General features: G+C 39.6%; 1 protein-coding gene across 1 annotated transcript; it reads left to right on the top strand.

Annotated features, from left to right (window-relative positions):
• Positions 1-6,961: 6,961 nt before the first annotated feature.
• On the top strand, positions 6,962-7,996 carry sox1a (SRY-box transcription factor 1a; the record flags this gene model as incomplete). The annotated part of the gene is made up of 1 exon (XM_079253680.1): positions 6,962-7,996. One exon carries the CDS (start codon positions 6,962-6,964, stop codon positions 7,994-7,996), a length of 1,035 nt encoding a protein of 344 aa, XP_079109806.1.
• Positions 7,997-22,213: the final 14,217 nt, after the last annotated feature.

Here is a 22,213-nt window from a genome sequence, read left to right as displayed (position 1 = left end):
AAAAGAATGCTGTACTTTGGATCCACAAAGGCTGAAGTAAATCTTTCAAAAGCCTGCCCAGACTTTTGTTCCCTCTACTCGCACACAGAGGTGGAGTTCTCACTGTACAGAACTGACTTTTAATTTCTCCCATTATTTCTTTCCTGTCATCTTATTCACTTCTGCTTACTCCCATCACTTTGTTTTGCTACAGCTGCCACAATTTGGTATTGAAAAGTGTAAAAATGTGCATCAGTGGCTGAATGGGCTGCAGAGTACATCAGTACTAACAAGGTGTAAGTGCCAAAGTAGTTTACTGTAAATCTGCCTTGCTGCCTTCCTTCTTTCCAGTCAACCTGGCTCCGCTGGTTATCTGACTTTCCCTGAACAAACAGACTCATGCCTCCTTAATTTCTTTTTCTTTTTGTCTTGTCAGCCTCTACATCTGCCTTGCCTAGCATGACAGATTTCACCAATATCAAAGTGTCTTTCCATTAATGGGCCATGACCTTGTCTGACTATATGCTTAAAAACCTTCTCTGCTGTAAGGCACACTTTTCCCAAAATCCCTCCTTGAACCCCACAGCACACACTCAACACCCAAACTTTCCATCTCACCTTTCCTCCTCACCTACCCCACCCCCCGACTCCCATAAATTTTCTGCTCCTCTCACCTTACAAGAGCCCCCCTCTGTTGTTTATGGGGGCTTGCCTGATAGCCATTAGTGTTACACCCTATTACATCAGTAATGACTGACTGTGAGCTCTAATTAGAGATGTGTTAGGGAGAGCTGACTTACATCGCCCCCACCACCTCCTCCTCCTTCTGCTTTTCCGCAAAGCTGTTACTGTGACTCCATCGCCGAGGCGACACCATTAGCACAGCACCTCTAAGAGTTGCAACTCCTGACTGTTAAAACCATTATGTTCATTACAGACCAATCAGAGGGGAAGGTGTTATGGCTAATTGATAAGCTGAACAATGCATAAAATCTTGTCTCTAATTGCCCTGCAGGAAAAGGAGAAAGCACCCAGGGAGAAAGAGACTGAGAGAATGAAAGAGGGGAGAGTGTGAAAGTGACTGCCGTGCTAATTTCTAAATCTGATATTTTTTTCCACTAGAATAATTTAGGCTTACAATATGGCTTCATCCAAATATGCTGCAGATTTTTTTCCACCCTCTTGAATAATAGGATGTTTCTTCTGGGTTTGTCATCTGTGATAAGATGATTATCTGAAAGGTCTGTGGCACATTGTGAAGAGAGTCTCGCCTTCTCTGCTGGAGTAGGTAATCCTGGGTAATAGCATTATGGACACAGTGTTTTCCTAAAGCCCATGATTATCCGCTGCTGTTTGCTGCGGGATTGACATTGGCCTCCCCGGTCTCCCTCTCTCCCCCTCTGCCAACTCCTTTTCTCACTTCTCTCACTTTGTGTCATCCTGTCTCTGACTCACCACTCCATCAAGCTCTTGTATACTCTTCTCTTGCAAGAGAAGAAGATGAAAATAGAGCACATGGAGCAACAAAAGAACAAATTGCTTGTAGACAAGAGTGCCCCAGATTTGAATGACATGTTATGCTCTCTGTCAAAAAATAATAATAAAAAAAACACACTTTCAGTTTGGCAGTTTGGGGTTACCACCCTGAGGACTCAATAAATCTTAGATGCAACATGCTATTTACTAAAATCTGTTTTAAAGTTCCACATTCTCAAAGCTGAATCTCCTCCTATAAAACAGACAACGTGTCTTAATCATTCTACATACTGGGTCGAATGATAAATCATAAACTCTAAATCATAAATGTATTTTTTGTGCATTTTGAGGTTTCAATGTTATGTTACTGGCTTCTGCATGAAGGAAAGGACCACAGTGAACCGAGCTTAGACCTTTGCTTTTAGCCATCTGACATGCTCTTTCCTCAACGCTTTCAGCCCTGAATTTGATCTGATCACCCGGGGTTGTTGTCTTTCTTGCCCCTTACACTCGCCACCCCTCCCAAACACACACACACACACACACACACACACACACACACACACACACACACACACACCACACATCAGTCACTTATACTTAGCTCACCAATCTGTGTCAATCTCCTGCTCATATGGTTTATGTGCATTTGATGTGGTGTGTCTCACAAAGGGACAAAGTATCTCTGATGAATGCATGTAGAATTTGCTTTAATCTGCAGGGAGCCTGCCTTTTTCAGTGAGAAAAGTAAAGTTAAATAAAATCCAGTTAACCCCAGAAGGGTTATTTGGAGATTGTACATCTCTAAATACCTGTTGGGATGTTGGTTGAAGACATGCATCTGCTGATTCTAAAATAAAATGAAAGCTCAAATACTTCAATAAATGGTCAGTTTTCTTGTCAATTCTTTTTTTTTTTTTTTTTTTTTTCTAAATTTAAAGATAAAAGCTTGAAATAAAACTCACAAAATGGGTCGCCTTGGCTTTCCTCAGTAAACAGATGGATGTATGAAGCAGGAAAAGCACCTGCCAGCTTCAGCAGCCACAAGTGAGGGGGTTTGGTAGCTCTGACGGCGCTGAAGCCAGGTTGCAACAGGCAAAGGAAGGAGTCGGCAGCATGCAGCCTCCTGGACTCATTAACAATGAAGGAGCTGCTCAACCTGGTTCTGCTGCTGTGTTTGCAAAACAAACGGGAGGTTCCGGTTGAACTGAGTGTGAACCATTCAACATGCTGCATCTCAAAACTGTGAACCTGGATAATTAGGAATCCTTTCATTAGCTCAGCTGTGTCTTATAGTGTTGCTGTGTGTTCGTTACCCCCCCCCCCCCCCCCCCCCTCAAACTGTCAGAGCCACGTTTACAAGCTGTTTAGGTTCATATAAAGTAAATCAGATATTTTGCACGTCATAGACTGAAGCAAAGGTTTGACAGTTCCAGAGTAATTCGGGGGAATATTGTTGCTCATGCCCTTCATAAAAACAACCACCAAAGTCAATATAGGCTACCTCGTCTCCTCCTTATTCCCCCATCTCGACCTCCTCCCTCCCACCCTATGCATCTCTCTCTGTTTCAGGATCAGTAATGGGAGTCAGTATCCAGGAGGAGACAAGGGGCTGCGGGGCTGCTCGCCAAGTCCTCGCCCCTCCTCCCTGAATGCAGCACAGCTGCCTTTCAGAACCCTACCGCTCCAACCCATTCATCCTGGAGAGCCAAAAAAAAAAAAAAAAAGAAAGAAAGAAAGAAAGTGGCTATTTATTAGAATACTTGTTTTGTATTGTTCTGGGCCGCACAAAAGACGATCATTATGTTAGAAGCAAGCCCCCTTTCGCAGAGACAAACAATAACTTGGAATTGTCTGTTTTAGAGTGTATAATAAATGTCATTTCTTCTCGTCTCTGCCCCTCAGTGTGTGTTGAGTGCTGGGTTTGGGCACCGGGCACGGATGGCCTTGGCACTTGAGCGGCCAGATTGTAGTGGGAGCAGCGGTCTTACATGCAGCTTTGGAGGGGTTTAGGACGGCTTTAGGAGTGTGGAGGGAGAAAATTGCCCACTGCCTGGTGCAGAAGAAACAAGAGAAACATGAGTAAGTTTGCAATATGACAATTCCATATGCAAAGAAAGACAATGTGTGGGATGAATTTTTAACCTGTATGTTGTGGCTTTTCCCTTTTAAAGTACACATTAGTAGAGTAAAGCGAATTCGATTGTAAATGCTTTTGTTGGCAACCTCTCGGTGCGTCCGCGCTCCGCTTTACGCGCTGCACATTTAATGTGTTTCCAGCTGCAGGCTGTCGTTTTTATTTTGGGACAAGTGAGCCCCGCGATGATTTGGCTGCACACAGCGCGCAGTTCTGTGGCTCGTGATGCTACCAGTTGCTCTCCAATCGGCTCAGTTTGATTTTCCAAAGTGTCATGATCGGATCATTCTGTCCTCCGCTGGTGGGTTAGCGTCTGCTCCACCTTTGCGCTGCAAGTTGTAGGATGCCATATTTATTATTAAACGACAAACTGTTCCTTTAGTTGGTGGCTTTTAGAACTGACCTTATCTTTGCACTCTTCAACAGGCAATGTTGTGGTAATATGGGGTTTGTGTGGGGGTGGGGGGGTGTCTGATCGGTACATATTTATATTTGAAGTTGACGCACAGAACTATGCAGTTTTTTTTTTAATCTACTGAGATAAAAACCAATTTAATTCCAGGTAATCAATAAATCACAATTCTTTTATTTATTTATTTTGCACTAAATTTAACATCATCCAGTTCTAGGCGCGCACTTTCTTCTGAACACACTTTGCATCCCAACGGCGCGTGGAAGTTGGTGTCCTCGCTCAGGTTAACTGGTTTAGGGAAGAAAGGGGATTAAAGGGACGACCCGCATGCAATCCAGAGCTTGTTATGCACGATGGTTAAACTGCAAAAATATAAACTGGCTGAACGAAATGCGTAAAACCACGGTGGTCGCGTGATGGAGTATGACGCTTTTGGATATTTGAAGGGGGAATTTGTTTATTGTTGTAGAAGGACTGCGTGTGTGTGTGTGTGTGTGTGTGTGTGTGTGTGTGTGTGTGTGTGTGTGCGCGCGCGCGCGCGCGCGTAATCGTGAAATCGTGGGGGGTGGGAGGTGTTGTGGTTGGATAACTGCTCTGACCCTTGGCTTCAGTCTGCAGCGTCATGACGGTGCGCACACATCCTGTTGCAGAAGCCAGCGCACAAAGGAGCGAGGAGGTTTGAAAAGAGGTTTGTTAAAGAGGACTGATGGGGGATGACAGAGAAAGCAAACAGGGGCCACCGGGGTCCTAGTGTCACTGTGAAGGCTAATCCTCTATGTACAACCTCAAATCCTCTCAACGGGGAGAATAAAGAACAACAGTAATATGATGAATAGTTATTTCAAAAGTATTTGCAAAAGTAGATTTTCTATCATTGTTTTTTTTTATTCGTGTTTTTAATCATATGAAATGTAATGAAAAATACTTTATTAATCCAAGAAGTAAAATGTAATATGTCCCCAGAATATATATAACATTCTTAACAACAGTAGCTTGTTAAAAAAAAAAAAAAAACTAAATAAAAAATCCACTTTAGTTTGCCTTAATTAGCGCAATCGGAGTTTTTTCTGGACTGAATGCTTTCAATCAAGTTGTATATTTTAATAAATGTATCTGTCATGTGATGGCGTGCTGTGTTTAATCATTCGGCTATATTTCACACAAAAATACGTTGAGTATTGTTTTTCTTAATATTGTTGGCTGTATGATCGTGTTACTGGTACTCACCTCCCCGTGGCTCTCTGGCTCTCATCATTACATTATCATCGTACTCAGGCCTTAAGCCACATGGCCTGAAAAGTGCTGGAAACGTTTATTGACCACTGTGACATCCCGTTAACCCTATTACCAAAGACGCGCGGATCCGTCCGAGTGATCCCAATCCCTCAGGCCCTAAACAGAGAACCGTATCTGGCTAAACTCTAATTAAAATAAAGGGGCCAAAAAATGAAGGGGGAAGGGAAGGTGGGGGGGGCGATGGAATGATTAAATCGTTAGTGTCGCCGCGGGAAGTGGTATTTCGTTTTCCCTTTCAATTATGGCCTGATTGGGCTTTTCGGGGGAGGTCAGCTGTGAAATTTGGATTATTTATGCGCGGACTTGGAGACGCAGGCGGCTCTCTCCTGGTCTGCAAACAGGCTAGTTGCCTGGATTTTAAACAAGATACACCAGGAGTCAATTGAAAAAAAAAAAAAAATAGCGAACCACAGGTGACAAAGCAGCCGTTTTCCACGTGTTTAACAGGAGTTTACTCGCATTTCTTTTACAGCCGCAAGGGAAGGTACGTCCAAGACTCTTTTACCATCACCAGCAGACGGCGATAACCGCACTTTACCCCAGTTATTTCACCTCATTAAATCGCTATCCATCTTTATGGGCTTCTCCTCTAGTAACAACTTTTTTTTTTCCTTTACAAAATCACTTTCGTGCCACTTTTGGCACTGAGTGCTCGTAATTTCTGTCTCTGACACCTACTATTACTACATACCTTAATTACATACCTGGAAGGAGAGCGGAGGACAGAGAGTGCAGAGAAAGAGGTGGTCTGAAAACTGATTTGAAGCGCAGGTTCAGCATCACATATTCTAAATACGGATCCACAGAACAAATATGGACTCCTTAGTTGTTGGTTTGTTGTTGTTTTCTTTTTGTTGGTTTTTTTTTTTTGTTTGTTTTTTGTTGTTTTTTTTTTGTTTTTTTGCGGGGGGGCGACAATTTTTCCATACATAGACTTGTATAATGCCTAAAGGTGGAGGAAAGGTTGGCTACGGAAATGCACTATTAGACCATTTGAACATTTAACAGCGTTAGGAGTCTGTTGGAGGAAACATCTGTTGAAATTCGCCTTTAAAATGTTTAGGTGTTTGACTTGTTTTAATCACAGACATACAGGAGCCCATAATTTGGCCACTGTATCACTGCCAATAAATCTTAAATATTTTTTTGTTGTTGTTGTTGAAGTCTGAGAGCCTGTTTGAACATTTCAAATGTCTCGTGCTATTTGTGGGATTGTCCCTCCTTTTGCCTCCTCCTCCTTCTCCTCCTCCTCCGGTGTGTTTGTCGTCTTTGGTCCTCTTGTCACCTGACCAAATGCCATGCAAATCATTCTGCTGCTTGAACCTCATTGGCCGCTTGTGGCTCATTTAACCGCTGTCGGTGCGCATCACATGGCCGCCGCTTTACCCAACTTCTCAACTCCGACAGGGAAAGTGGTTCAAATGCGCATACTCTCCCAGTGGATGTGAACCGACCCAAGCAGAAGACGGTGTGAAATACTGGTTGGAGAACATTTATATGCCTTCTCGGATTAATTTTCACATCTTTTTTTATTTCATTTGGGGTTAGAATATTACTTCTGTAACCCAGCCAGCCGCAGCGCACCCGTACTTGTGCGCGCCTGACCGATAGTGAAACAGACTTTTTTTTCTGTGTTGGTGGTGAAGTTTAAAATCAGGTGAATGTATAGCATGATGATGGAAACTGACCTTCATTCCCCCGGCCCCCAAACGAACACGACTGCGGGGCAAACGGGGCCGAATAGCGGGTCCAAAGCGAATCAGGAACGAGTGAAGAGACCGATGAACGCGTTTATGGTGTGGTCCCGTGGGCAGCGGAGAAAGATGGCACAGGAGAACCCCAAAATGCACAACTCAGAGATCAGCAAGAGGCTGGGCGCCGAGTGGAAAGTGATGTCAGAGGCTGAAAAGCGTCCTTTCATCGACGAGGCGAAACGGTTGCGAGCCATGCACATGAAGGAGCATCCGGATTACAAGTACCGGCCAAGACGGAAGACCAAGACATTGTTGAAAAAGGACAAATATTCCCTTGCTGGTGGACTGCTTTCTGGGCCCAGCGGTGGCGGTGGAGTTGGTTTAACAGTCGGCATGAGTTCATCAGGGGTCGGACAGAGGTTAGAAAGCCCAGGGGGTCACGGAGGGTCCGCAAGCTCCGGCTACGCGCACATGAACGGCTGGGCGAACGGTGCGTACTCAGGGCAGGTGGCTGCAGCCGCGGCGGCTGCTGCGATGATGCAGGAGGCTCAGCTCGCCTACAGCCAGCATCCTGGGAGCGGAGCCCACCACCACCATCACTCACACCACCACCATTCGCACAACCCCCAGCCCATGCACCGCTATGACATGACAGCCCTGCAATACAGCCCCATCTCGAACTCTCAGAGCTACATGAACGCTTCTCCATCCGGCTACGGCGGTATCACCTACACACAGCACCAGGGCTCCGGCGTCTCCTCCTCAGCTGCCATGGGGACGTTAGGATCGCTGGTGAAGTCGGAGCCGAGCGTAAGCCCTCCCGTCAGCAGCACACACTCACGGGGTCCTTGCCCAGGAGACTTGAGAGAGATGATAAGCATGTATTTACCGACCGGAGAGCCCGGGGACCCGTCAATGCAGAGTAGACTCCATGCCTTGCCGCAACATTACCAGAGCGCCACGGCTGGGGTGAACGGGACGGTCCCTCTAACACACATTTAGAACTCAGAGAATAATTGAAAACTGCGAACGAACACATAACCAAATATTTACCTCTTTTCTAAATAACCCCGGTCCCGAGAGCTCCCTGCATTTTGTACAGAATGTTTATGCTATTGTAAATGAAGGGTAAATAACATATTCAACTTGGCTCTTTTTTTTTTTATAGCCACCAGTGGAATTATATAACGAATATGACGCTGAGATATTTGGTTATTGTGCTATAATCTTTTTTTGTCCACTTCTTCACAGTCTTAGTTGAGGAGAACGCCAGGTTCACATGGGGAAGGGAGCATGGCTTCAGTTGTCTCATCACTTTTTTTTTTTTTTTTTTTTTTGAGGGGGGGTTATTGTAAGTTAATGCAAAATGAGATAAGTGTCATAATCATGGGAAAGTGCTTTAAAAGATATGGGAAAGTCTCATTCCTTAAGCATTTGTGTTTATTTGCAGAAGCCTGTGTCTTCATTCTTGAGAAAAGAATCATCTCTTTTTATTGTAACGCTCTAATTATTGTAAATTGTGAATAATTTTAATAACTCAAAGGATGACGGGCAACTGCTGTTGTAATTAAGTGCTTTTCTGCAAGTGAAAAGCCTTGATATTGCAATGAAGAAAAAAATGAATAAATTTCACAAGATGTTGCTTTGATTCTTAACAAAACGGTCTTAGATTGATTTTTTTTTCAGCAGTGTTTTACACACCTATGTTTCCACGTTTTAAAATACAAGAGTAACACCCGATTTCTTGTTTGGTTGAAAACATATTTAACTATTCTTTCTCTTTTCTTTTACTTCACTGCTGGACACAGAACCCCACAAGCTCTTCAACAGCCCAATTGTTTTTGCATAATTATGCGTAAAGATCGACAGGCATTAGGGAACAATTTTGGATAGTGTTCCAAGAGTTGGAGGTTTTTTTTTTTGTTGATTATAAATTTGTTTATAAGTTATTAAAAGGATAAAGGAAAAAGCTCTCGTGCTCCACCTCCCTCGCACATTTCAGTTGCATGTTAGCCAAAAATTTTTTTAAAACATTTACTGTTAAATCCAAGCCAACATGATGGTCTAGTTTCATATTAATATAATTCCTTGTTTCCAAAAGTTTCATATGGATGTAGAGTATAAAGAGGCCTCATGTGACTGCCACCTGTTAGTATCACTGTCATTTATTACTCAGAAATACTTTTTCCTTTAAATGATGCTTTTAACTATTTTCTTTCCTACTCTTGTAAAAGTCACTGAAATGTCCGTTTTTAATTTAAATTAAAGCATCGAAAATTTCTTCTTAATTCTTTCTGGTTTGAATGAGCTCAGTATTTTTGTAGCTTGTGTTAACAGTAATTACACATATATATTTTTTAATGAATTGAGGGTTCTGCCTGACTTATCCTTCATCAACAGATCACTGAAGGTTTTAAATCATACGTTGCTCTTGAACAAAGATGAGGAATTACTAAAAATGCATTTAACTTTTATATACAGGATGATATTTAAGCATTAATATAAATATGGTATCAGGAATGAATGACATATTTGTATAATTTTATTGTTTCTGCTTTGAACACCATGAAGATTACACATTTAAATTGTCTTAAAGGTCAGAGGCCATAATAACGGAATACTGGATACTTTTTACGCTTGTGAATTTGGCCATAGGAAATTATATGCATATTTGATATATATATATATATATATATATATATATATATATATATATATATATATATATATATATATATATATATATATATGGAAAAGTGGCGTTTGAGATAAATAAATATATATATATATATATATATATATATATATATATATATATATATATATATATATATATATATATATATTTATCTCAAACTCCACTTTTCCATATATATATATATATATATATATATATATATATATATATATATATATATATATATATATATATATATATATATCAAACTCCACTTTTCCATCTTAATATCCTCATTTGGTTAAATTGTAAACTGTAGAACATGATCAACAGTCATAACGCAAATAATTTGATCTTACTTTTGCTCTTACTACACGCTTTAATGATATAAAGCAGTTCTACATTTTGTTCCTGTCGGTGAGCACCAGGTCTGTATCAGGCACATTAGTCACGCCAAGTTATAACGTTATATATAAGATAAGGGAAAAGGTGGGAGTAAGCAAACAAAATTTAGATTTAGACAAAAAATATTTGTTAAAATCTCCGCTTTTATTCTGGATTTTAAATAAAGTCGTTTTAACAACGCAACAAAAATTAATATGGCCCAAACTACTAAACAGGGATTGTAACTTCTGAGCTAAGTACCTGTGGAATCTGATGACTCTGATGTTTGGATAAGATGGACCTTTATTTCTTTTGACGACAATACCTCCATGGTACATTGTTGTTTTTAAATCGCTGAATCATTTTGAAGTATTAAATCTTCTTGAATGTATATTTTTTCCAAAAATTGAAATAGCTCAAATAATGACTTCGTCTTTGACTGCTGCTTTTGATATGTGCAGCTGTGATTGCTATATGCTTCATATGAAGATACTGACTAATAGCTATACAGATGCAAATAAGGGGGGAAATTTGTGCCTACTTATGCATTTTAAAAAATCAATTAATTTCAAATACATAGTTAACGGGCCTATTTTACAATGATAAAGACCTGCACGGTATGTCAATTAAACCTGTTAGGCCTCATAGCGTGTTACGTCTGGATGCGCCTTAATCTGTTGGAGTAAATCAGAGGAACAATGTCGAGTTGAAATTCATAAACCTAAAAGAAACTGCGTCTTTGGAGACCTCTCCGCACCACAGCGCGCACCGTAAGGCAGGGGAGGGCCTCCTCGTGTGTTTTGCATCTGCTTCTATCTTATCTGTTGATGTGAAGAGATGCGGATTAACACTGAAAGCTCGGAGAGGCGGAGCGCGTCACGGCGCATCGCCAGGCAAAAAAGAGGAGCGTTCTGGCAAATTTAACCCGCATAAATTACACCTTGAGGTGGAAGAAGAGGGGTGAGCAATTTGGGTGCAACATATACAGGCTTTCAGTATGTATGACGCGCTGGCTCTTGCTCGAGCTCATGCGTGCTTTTTTTTTTTTTTTTTTTTTTTTTTCCTGGCGTGCGCGCGTGCATGTGTTTAGCTGACCGGTCCAATAAATCTCTCCACCATGCGATACTCTTATCTTGTAGCCACCGATATATTCTGTGCTAGGAGGCCATCAGCACCAGCGCACACTCGGTTGTTCGCAAAGCCCCGATCCCTTGCACTCCCTGTCCTAAATGGGGATAATTAGCGTCACTTTATCACGCCTCTGCATATTTTCTCCGTGTCTCCCCCCTTTTCCTAAAAAAAAATTACCAAGCAGCCAGCTCTCGTCGTGCGCTCTGTCACAGAAGATTATGGAGACAGATTGCACAGAGCGAATGTGCCGGGTGAGATTAGCGCGGAATAGAGAAAGCAACGGGGCCAATGAATTCCTCGGAAGGGCCTTATCGTGCAATTACACGTTGACATGTTTAACAATCTTGCTGCCTCTTAATCCTGCAGTGCTGCTCTATCTACCCATAGCTACCACGCTATATGCCGGCACAGAGACCTAATGCACCGAAACGTAGCACAAATGTACTGAAAGTTAAGAGAAATTGCTTATTTTCAAACTTTGCCCAGAAGCACCCACCAAACGTTTTTCCCCCTGTTTTCTGTTTTTGTTATTTTTCAGATTTCTCCATTGTCGGAATAGCATCTGTACTGGGAGGTTTTGAAAAGAGGTGAGGCTCAAAATCTTAAAATGAATCACTGTTGACCTAAAATAACTTTGACTTTCTTTTTTTTTTTTTTTTAAAGGACGGGGGAGGGGGGGAGGGGGGTGTTTCTGATAAAGCTGCGCAGTTTCTATCGGAAGTTGCGAGACTTCCAAAATAAAAAAAAAAAGTAGCTATCTTGTTTGGAGTTTAATGACTTTTCTATTTCCATGCCCAACTAACCCTAACTGCATCCCACCCCACCATCGTCATCCCCCCTCTTCTTCCCCGTCCCGTCCCTGCTGCCTGGCGGTGTATGGGCCTGTGTGGGAGTGATTGTGGAGCGCCACTGTTGGAATTTGGCAGCGTCCGTGGGTTGGAGAGCCGCCCCACGCTGAGTCCCATTCAGCGGCCAGCGTGCTGTGAGGTTGGGAAGTTTCAGTCAGCCGTACAACTCAATGGCCCCGACAAAAGCGATTACAAGCCCCAGCGCATTCCTGTGGGGACCTGGGAGCGACGCAGGTGCGAGGGGGACCGGGGTAACCCGTCAGAGGAGTGATAATAACGGGACAGTGCAGGGACCACACAAAACCAGACACTCCACAGGAACCGAGCTTTTTTTTTTTTTTTTTTTTTTGAAGAAAGGAAAAAGGAAAGAATAAGTCTGAAAGATGGATGTTTAGGGGGTGGGGTGCAGCATACTGATGGCCTCACTGTTCAACACTGAATAAAAGTCCGAAAAGAGTTTTAAATCGGGACTGGCTTCCCGGGATCATGAGTCCAAAGTCTGGAAATCATTTGGGATACGCTTTAAACTCTTTTTAAAACTGTTTTCCCTACTTTATTCATTCATTCATTCATTCATTCATTAATGTTGTAAATACCCATTGTCAAAATATATTTCAGTTTCATGACACATAACCCTTATATTCTACTGGTTGTGTTAACCTCAAATGTCACATAAGTTTTCTGAAAGGAGCCATAATCTCATGAAACTTGCGGCTCTAAAATATGTGCTTGCTTAAATAACCCCTCCTGATGCCTCAAATGTTACTGGAAGTATTATCTCAGAAATACCTCCAATGTGGGCTAAAAAAATCATAAGAAGAATATATATTTAAATGATATAATATGACCATTCTTTGAAATAATTGGTCTTTAATATGTATAGAATACACTGTCAACTTGGAAGATAAATTTGATTGGTTTGTTTTCTTTTACTAATATCATCACTGTCATTGTCAAGTTCATCACGTGTATTGGATTTAAAGCTTGTTCTAATATCTCTATATTGTTTTGATTCAGAACCAGGATGATCATGATCATGCGTAAAAGTACCCAATGTTGACACTTGGAAGACGATGCACAGTGCCGAAGCCAGTCAGGGTCAGAGTTAGATGCTTCAACTTTTTATGTTCAAGATGTTCTTACAGTATGATCCATGCAGGTAACTGTTGGTTGGGAGGATAAATATGTAAAGTATTTATAGGGAATTACATCCAGGAGCTGTTTTAACTGAACTAATTAGACGAGACTAAATTAACTGAACTTCTACATGTCCCGAAGAGCGATTAAAAAACAGATAGCCTTCCACATGCAGAATCACAGCCTTGCTTCCATTAAGCTGGCTTTTCCCATCTGTTTGTGCTCAAAGTAGAAACAGCAATAAATTATAAAAGAGATGTGTAAAACAGTAGATGTTTTAGTTTGTCTGTATTTGAAAATGTGCAAGTTTGGTGATTCTGTCAACAAGTAAATAAATTTAATAGATACAAGGTAGCACAAACATGGCAAAATGCAATGCAATAATGCACTCCAAAAGTAAGCTAAATAAATTTTTTAAAGCACTTGAAATACACTGTATAAGGGCAATGATTGATTTAAACAAAAGAAAATGTGCCACTTGTCTTGCTTCCCTTTGATGCTGCAGGAAGTCATCAGAAAGGATAAACTTACTGCCACCACTTTCAGAATAGTCTCAATGTTCTGCTGCTTTTGCTTCTGATTACACACACATGGAAATCACACTCAGCTGCACCTCGACACACATCAGACCGATGAGGTTAAAACTCAGTGTTCTGCCAGTTTCAGCAGGAAAAGCGGAACTCATTAATCCTCTGCATCACAGCAACCTTTCTGGCAAAAAAAAAGGCAATTCATGTTTTTTTCTTAAAATGCACTTTTAATTTTGAAGTGAAATGTGACAAAAAAAATACTGGGTTGATGTCACAAAGCCAGATTGGAAACAGCTTTGCTGTGGCCCACACTAATTTGACTGACACTCTTAACAGAGTCAGCAGCTGCATAAAATATTTTTTAGATCCCTAAATGCAACAGAAAATGGGCGTGTTAAAAAGCATTACACGACTGAACTTTCACCATTTCTGCAAACACAAACACTGCTGTTGCCTGCAGATTTGTTTTTCCCCTTTCTCTTGGAATTTAAACGCTTTCTCAAGAAGTCTCTCCACTTAGTGTGCCAGTGTGACCTGCACAGCTATGTTAGAGATATCGGAGTAAAAGGACTAATTACAGTGATATTAACAACAAATACTATTTCATTCAAGTTATATTACAATTTTAAAGCTTGTGTTAACACACAAAGGCAAAAACATTCATGATAGCAATGTTATTACAGCATCAATAGAAAACATGAAAACCTGTTCTTTTTTCAACTAATTCATATTTTCTTTTGTATGTTTGTCTCATTTGAGAGGTAAGGAATCATAACAATTGTTCTAAGCCCCAGTTTGCATTCATTGATTTATAGAACATCCATATTTACAGTTTTTCTGTATGCGCTGTTGCACTAAATGTAGAAAAGACATTAATAAATAATCTAATATTCTGGCAAACATTGTTAAAAGCAGCATAAGACTCTGATGTTCCTGTGTCTCTTTGACAACCAAAGTTTTGATGTTAAATAATGATGTTAGTGTTGCTAAAGACAAGCCATGAGCATCTGAATAAGCCATCTGAACCCTAACCAAGCCATGCCCGTGCCTTAACTCAACTATGAAAATCTTGCCTGGCCCTGACTCTGTTGTTATATAGTGTTAATAGTGAATGAAACCAAAAAGAAACATAAACTTTAATATGAAGTTCTCAAACTAGTGTCCTACAGTCAACAGCATTGTGCAGGCAGAACCAGCCACTCCTCTCCATGTGTCCTGTAAACTTGTGGCTTTTAAAAGTAAATCCTTCCTAATGAGGCTTGCTCCAATTTGTTGTTGGCACGTAACAAAACATGATGGAAAGGCTTTTATGCATTGTATTTCACGGCCTTTAAGATCGTAAAACTTATAAACTCCAACCTCTAAATGTTTGATTATCTCCCTGTAAGACCTATCCAATTACAGTTACTTTCTGACATGTCAGGAGTCACTTTTGTGAATAAAGTGACTATTGCTCCCGCCTTAGTGACAATTCACGTTTAAATCATGTTCCAGAAAACAGGGGGAAATTTTCTAAAATGTACATTTTACATGCATTTGAGCCTTTAATAAACATATGAATATGAAAGAAATAATTTTCATTGCTTTAGTCAACTTGATTGTATTTGCAAATCAAATTGATAGAGAGGCAAAGAAAAAACAGTTTACAGAATATGCAATAATGGCACCATGAAAACCTCAACTTTCCAGATTAAAGGTCAGGTGAGGGTGTCAAGAATGGGTATAAAAGAAGCCAAAGTTTGGTGTTTCCAAACCATGATGGGTCATCACTTATCATTTTGTGTCAAACTCTTACAGCGTCTGATGAATAAGTTTATTTATTTACTTATTTATTTATTTATTTATTTATTTAAAAGGTGAGCTAAACATGTGACCACTATGTGTAATGACATAATTGACACAAAGATGTGTAGTAGAATTATGGAGAGCTATCTGCTATCATCATCATCAACATATTTTTTCTACAGGACGTGTTTGGCTATTTCAGTCAAACATTCACAGATTATACTGTACAAAAGTGTTATTAACACAATACAATGAAGCTGGTCAGTGACCTCATAAAATTATTTTCCTTTTAACTTTTATCTGTTAAATAAAAATTCAAGCAAGCCTTTCCCTACATTTAAGCAAGCAGTTTTGCCACTTCCACATAAGTTAATAAAGTAATATTGCCTTATCCTTATCAAATGACACAAAAAAGAACATCTGAAAAGAAAAAGCAAAATTAAGTTAGGCATATTCACAGTAAAATGCTAAAGGTAAATTTCAATTTATGAGATACAATTGCAACTACATTAAATCCATTTTTACATTGGTCACACAACCCACTTACACTTGGTATTGTTTTGTTCTTGAGTACAACAAGAAAATGCTCATCATTCAGGCACACATTACTTGAATCTGAAGTAGACTTAAAGGTTTTGATCAGTGGCTGCTCAGTTTGGCACCAATGGGTTTATAATGCTAAGATCTAAATGCCTGTTTTTCCTGAGGTTGCTGCATTCTGGAGTATGAAAACAGACACAGCTCAATTCATATTTACAGAAACGTGCATGTACTTACCATAACGTCTCACTCAGAGGTTCTGAAATGGACAGCAAATACAGACTGACAAAAAGAAAGAGGCTTGATTATGTTTTTACTTTTTTTCCTCTTCCTTATTATCCTCCTTCTGGGAAGCAGAAGTTCACTGGACCATAAAGTTTCAGACATTATGAGAAAGGCTTTAAATAGCCTGTTTCAGCAGGTTTAGCTAGATTTAAAAACACAAACACACACAGTTTAAACATGCTACATTTGATATAAAAATGATGTAATATAACCATTTAGTTACCTAAATCACCTACACCATTATCACCTGTGTAGGAAGTCTGTTGCATTAGATACCATATTTAGTCCTTAATCCAGTCTATACTGTCCATAAAATAAGCATTTCAACCATATTTGTTTAAAATAGGACCTAGAGGAACATCCTGAATGAGTCATCAGTGTGCTGGCCGAAAGCACATTTATTTTATAGTACAATATTATAGTGATTTAAAGTACAATTTATAACATAGGAAAGAATTATAGCTACTTGTATAAGACTGATCAAAAAATCTAGGCTGGTATTTTTTAAGTGTAAGTTTTTTTTTATTCTACTTCTAACTTGTGCAAATTATCAAACACCCTCATACTTGTGTTATAAAAGCAGTTATCAGATAAGAGGTTCTGGTGTACTACAGTCATTTACTGTAGTTTTAGCTGTTGAATAAAATCTTTGTTCTGGAAGTTATTGTTTCTTATCTTCTTTTTAAAAGTGTTCCCATTAACATTTTCTTTTAGCCATATAAATTTATTTCCAAAACTCTAAGTAGATTAATTAATCTGTTCATCCAATACTTTGGTCCAAATTGATATAGGTAAAAGAAAATGTGTATGTACCGGAGTGAAATTTTACAAAGGTATCTGTAGTCTTTAATTTTGCCGATCTTCATGCATATTCTGTAGTTCAGCATTAATTTAATGTCATTATTTACTGATGTATCCAGAAATATTTGTGAGTTTCTGATTTTGTGTCAACATTGAAATTTAGGTTGACATTTAGGTCTGTTATTTTAGTCAAAATGTCAATGTAAGCAAGTGACTATTGTGAAAATGTGTATTGTATCCCAAACCATTATCTTTTCCAAACCTCAGCAGTTCTTTCAACATGCTACCTATCGCAGTTTTCATACCAAAAGCTGCAGTTTAAACAGAACATTTAAAAAACTACTAAATTTGCAAAAAAAAAAAAAAAAAAAAAGCAGTTTAAATCATTTTCATTGCCAGAAGTGGTTTGTTTATAATCACTGTTACATCTATGGGAACAAGCTTTTAAGCTTTCTGATAAGTTACTTCTTCCTGAGACTAATTGTCTCATTTATTAGACATCAGAAGTCCACCCACACAGCTATCATTTGGCCAGGTAAAATTTATCTATTTCTATTTATAATTATTGATTTTAAATGTTTGAATTATACTGTTGGTTGTAGAGCTTCTGTGTGAGATGCACGGTCTGTTAATGTTCTAATAAAAGATAAGGTGAACCGTGTTACAGCCCACCTTTGGTGAAAACTAACATGTTAGTCATGGCCCAATGGTTTTTGATGACCATTATAAAACCTTCATAGTTCTCCTTTTAAAAACAAATTGGCAGTAAGAGATAACATGGGGATCAAACTATAAATTTTAATACTGTAAAAACTCTTTAATGACCTGGTGAGCTGCACAAACTCTTTGTGAACGCTTAAAGCACAGTATCACATTGCTATCATTTAAGTAAAGAAGCCATCTACTGCATGGATGTGTAGTATCACAACAAATCGTGCTTTTAACCCTGGGACATCTGCTGAAGGCCAAAATATAACACGTCTTTTTTCACATTCAGGTTATGTCCAAACAATAAACCTTTACACAACAGTTGCACTGTGTTGAAGTGGCATTGCTGGGTTGTTTTTTTATTTTTTTTTATTTTTTTGGTTATTTGGTAGTTCATTAAAACCCCAGAGAGGTGTCCCAGCACTGCATCAACAGCCTTTTATACATATTGGTTGTACCTTATAGACTAAACAAAAAAAAAAAAAAGATGTTTTTAACACATTATTGCCCCTCATAATTCATTTATGTGTCTTTGCTGACCAAAAAAATATAACAACTCAGGCCAGAATTTCTGTGTCTTCATGAACGTAAAGCATCTTGGAATCAGTTGAGTGGCAGCAGGACCATTAGTAAAATAGAGTTCTGCAATGCTGATATTTATGAGCACATATGAGGTGGGCCTGTTTACCCACCATTGGTACCTTACTTGCCACCTCACAGGTGACTCATCAATGAATAAATGTTGAAAAGCCATGTTTGAATGAGGGAAGAGTTTGCCTATGAATTCTAAGTTGGCTTAACAGATTTAGCTCAAACAAATTTACAACATATTGTTGGTAATAACCGTGTCACTGGCTTGGCCTTAAATAGTTACTATGTTGTTTGCCTTGAGGTATGTAGGCAGCCCATCAACGTTGATCCCCCATACTGCCACTGTGCTAAAAGTACACATAATTGTATATAATTCAAATTCCTTTTTTGTTAAAGAGAAGGACAGCTTCAGCAACAAGTAAAGAAACCAAGACTGTATTCCCAGTTGGGCAGCAATGGTCTTGTTTTCTTCATCAGCTCACTCTTTGTTTGACCTGCATGCTCACTAACACTCGCCAGCTCAGGCGAGTGTTAGTGAGCTTACTTTTTCTATCACTGGCTCAAACACACATACACACGAGCCCACTAGATGCTGTGAAGGATTTCTGCTCCTCTGTGTCAGGTGATAATTCTCAAAGCAGCAGCGAGGGGTTAATGAGGGGTCAAAGAGTTCAGATAAGAAACAGCAGTTTTATGGCGTTGCTGCAACCTGCAGCACACTGATAGCTGTTTGAAGTGGCTGACCTCTGAACTCCACTGGGTCAAGTGATCAACAACCTGGGTTGTTTGGATAGGTCAGATTGGAACAAGTGAAGGATTTGTATGTCACAGCAAAATGTCGAAGAAGCACAGATAACTTGTTTTTAAGAATTCCCCCCCTATTTTAATTAATTAGCTTCCAGAGCCATTAGATCGTTGTCTGCTATCAGGCTGTTAAGGTAGGATAAATCTGATTAATTTCTCATTGAATTGGTAATTTATTGGGTATTTAACACGCAGCCCACTGTAGATGTTGCATATTCGGATACTGAAACACAACACACACAGACTGTAGACCCGTTTGTGTTATAAGACAGCAATTTGAAACTACAGGGAATTATTTGTTTTACTTCATCTTTGTTTATTTGACATTTGATACTCATACAATTCAATAACCTCTGTCCATCTCTGTCCCTCTCTTCCAGCAAAGTAACCATCATAGCTATCACCAATGGACGTGGATCACTGAGGGAGGACTGTGATTTACAGATAGCACCTTGTCTCTTCAACTGGCAGGCCATCATTACGTTGAGCACCAGGAGATAGGTGCTTTGGGAAAAAAGACCTTTTGGAAAATGTCAGTGACAGTCAGAGCCTCAAATTTCCCCCATTAGCTCCTTCCTTTGCAATATTCTGGACTATAAACCCCTTAATTATACAACCCATTCCTCCTATCGCTTGATGTTTGCTATCTAAGTCATTTCAGAGCTTGTGGATTTTTTTTTTCTTTACTTAAATGTGGCTTACCTGGCAAAGAAACAACCCAAGCCCAATAGCCTATTTCACCCATCTTGGCAAAAACAAAACACACACACGTGCACACACACATACAAACTGTCATGCCTGTAACAGCTCTCCTTCCCCAGTCCCTTTCACTGGAGCCAGCTTCGCTCTCTTAATACCCTTAGTCCCTCAGCTGGCATGTTTTCCAAGAACCTGCTGCATTTTCAGATTTGTAAAATCCGTCAAAATGCCTGTAATGAATATTTCTACGCTCTTGAGTGTATTTAATGTGATGTCTGACCAGCCAATAGGAAACTTGTACAGATACAGCACTAGGTAAAGGGAATCACTTGAAGGTTTATTATCTGTTCCTACTCAGCCATTTCTCTCAGTTAGAGTGAAATTTTCATTTGAACACAAACCTCTGGCATATAAGTTTGCATTAAGAGACTATGAAAAAAAAAAAGAGCATTTATTGTTTGTATAAACTATTAAACTGTAATTAGCATCCTGTCTGTGCATAAGTGTGCATATTATTTCTGTTACAATTTGTTGACAAAAAAAAAAAAGATGGATTAAATGTTGGGAGACAGGACTTGTTTTCTCTGTTAACATGCAAAGCTTTTAATGGAAAAAAAGTGCATATTTTGTATAAACTTGCATCTTTGTTCTGCCTAAGAAACATGATGTACTTTTCTCTATTTAAATTTACATTTGATTTAAGTTGTAAATTAATACAACAACGTGAGAAAAAAAAAAACATTAAATAAATAAATAAAAGCATCTTTCAACACATAACTGTGTATTATTAATCCATCCCAAGGCCTAAACGTGCCCTCAATTATTTTACCACTGCCCCTAAGTAATTGATTTTTGGTATAGAAAGCAAGAGATTGAGGGGGGGGGGGGGGGGGGGGGGGGGGGTTGTCTTGTGACAACCACAAAGCCAATAAAATGAAAAAATAACTGATGTTGTAATTGCTGTGAGAGTTGTAACCTCGCTTTATTGATTTTTTTTTAAATTAAGGCATTTGGCTAACATCAAAGTTGGACCCATGATAACATAACTTGTTTTACCTCCAGCAGCAGCAGTTTCTGTTTTTGATTGTTTTGTTTTTTTTTCCCATATATTGAAGCTTTTCATCCACTCATCCAGGTGTGGGCAGCGCACACTGAGGCACACACTCGGAGAGTGGACAAAGACAAAACATGTACACAGACAAGATAATGAGCATCTCAGGTGACTACATGCAGTGATTACTCGGCTGCTGGTGTTATATAGAAACTATATCACATAAACATACTCTCCCTTGTTGTGTGCACACACTAAGACAGGGCACATACACAAATTCACACTCTTGAGAGATCCATGGTTATCACACCCTTCCAGATTGTTCTGAACTACTTATGGAAAACACACACATCTCAAGATGTGGCCACTCTTGCCAATACGAGCCCAGTGTTAAGAACAGTTGTTGTCGTTGTCGTCGTGTGTTTTTTTTTTTTTTAGCATCTCTAAATTCCTAGCGTTGCTAAGGTGCTTTGGGAGGGGATTAACAGAGGCTGGCGCCGATGAGCAAGCCATGCAGATTTCCAACCAGCAGGAAAAAGACAAAGAAAGGGGAAAGACGGAGGAAAAACAGCGGAGGGTTAGACAACAGGGAAATGGCAGTTACAGCTTGTGTAAACATGAAGACTTGAGAGAGGTAAAGAGGTAAAAACAAATGAGGGATGAGAAAAAGAAAGTGAGACAACATAACAAGTATCCTAAAGAGGAGGATACAACTTTCACACGGAGATGTGGGAAGAAACAAAACAGTTTTATTCCTTTGTCTTCGTCTCCTTACTCTCTCCTCTTTATTTCTTCCTATCGCTTTATTCCCCCAAGGGCAGTAGTTTCAGATCCAGACCCTTTTGTGTGTCTTTCTCTCTGACACAACTTCAAACAGTGTCGGCGTTGAGGTCACACTGATGTGCCCGGAGCATCGATGTCTGTGCTGTCTCAGGTGAACGTCTCCCAGCGTGTCCTTGATGACACTCTCTCCCTTTCTCCCATCTCACTGCTTTTAATTAGTGTAGTGAGCAGGGGAGGCAGCGCAGACAGCTGAGCCACATTTATCAATTATCGACCTGCGTGTTCTGCAATGCTTTGAATAACTCTGGACTGAAAAACAGGAGACTTACATGTAAACTGACCTTAATTTTCACTGAATCCTCAGATATACTCTCAAAAGAAATCAGAATGTTTTTTCTGAGAGGGAAATCTCCATTTGCTAAAGAAGGTGCACCACAGAGAGGGAGGTCCACATGCCTTTCTTTG

This window comes from Telmatherina bonti (assembly GCF_933228915.1).
Source record: "Telmatherina bonti genome assembly, chromosome: 15".
NCBI classification, from domain to species: Eukaryota; Metazoa; Chordata; class Actinopteri; order Atheriniformes; family Telmatherinidae; genus Telmatherina; species Telmatherina bonti.
This window is presented reverse-complemented; position numbering and strand designations above follow the sequence as displayed.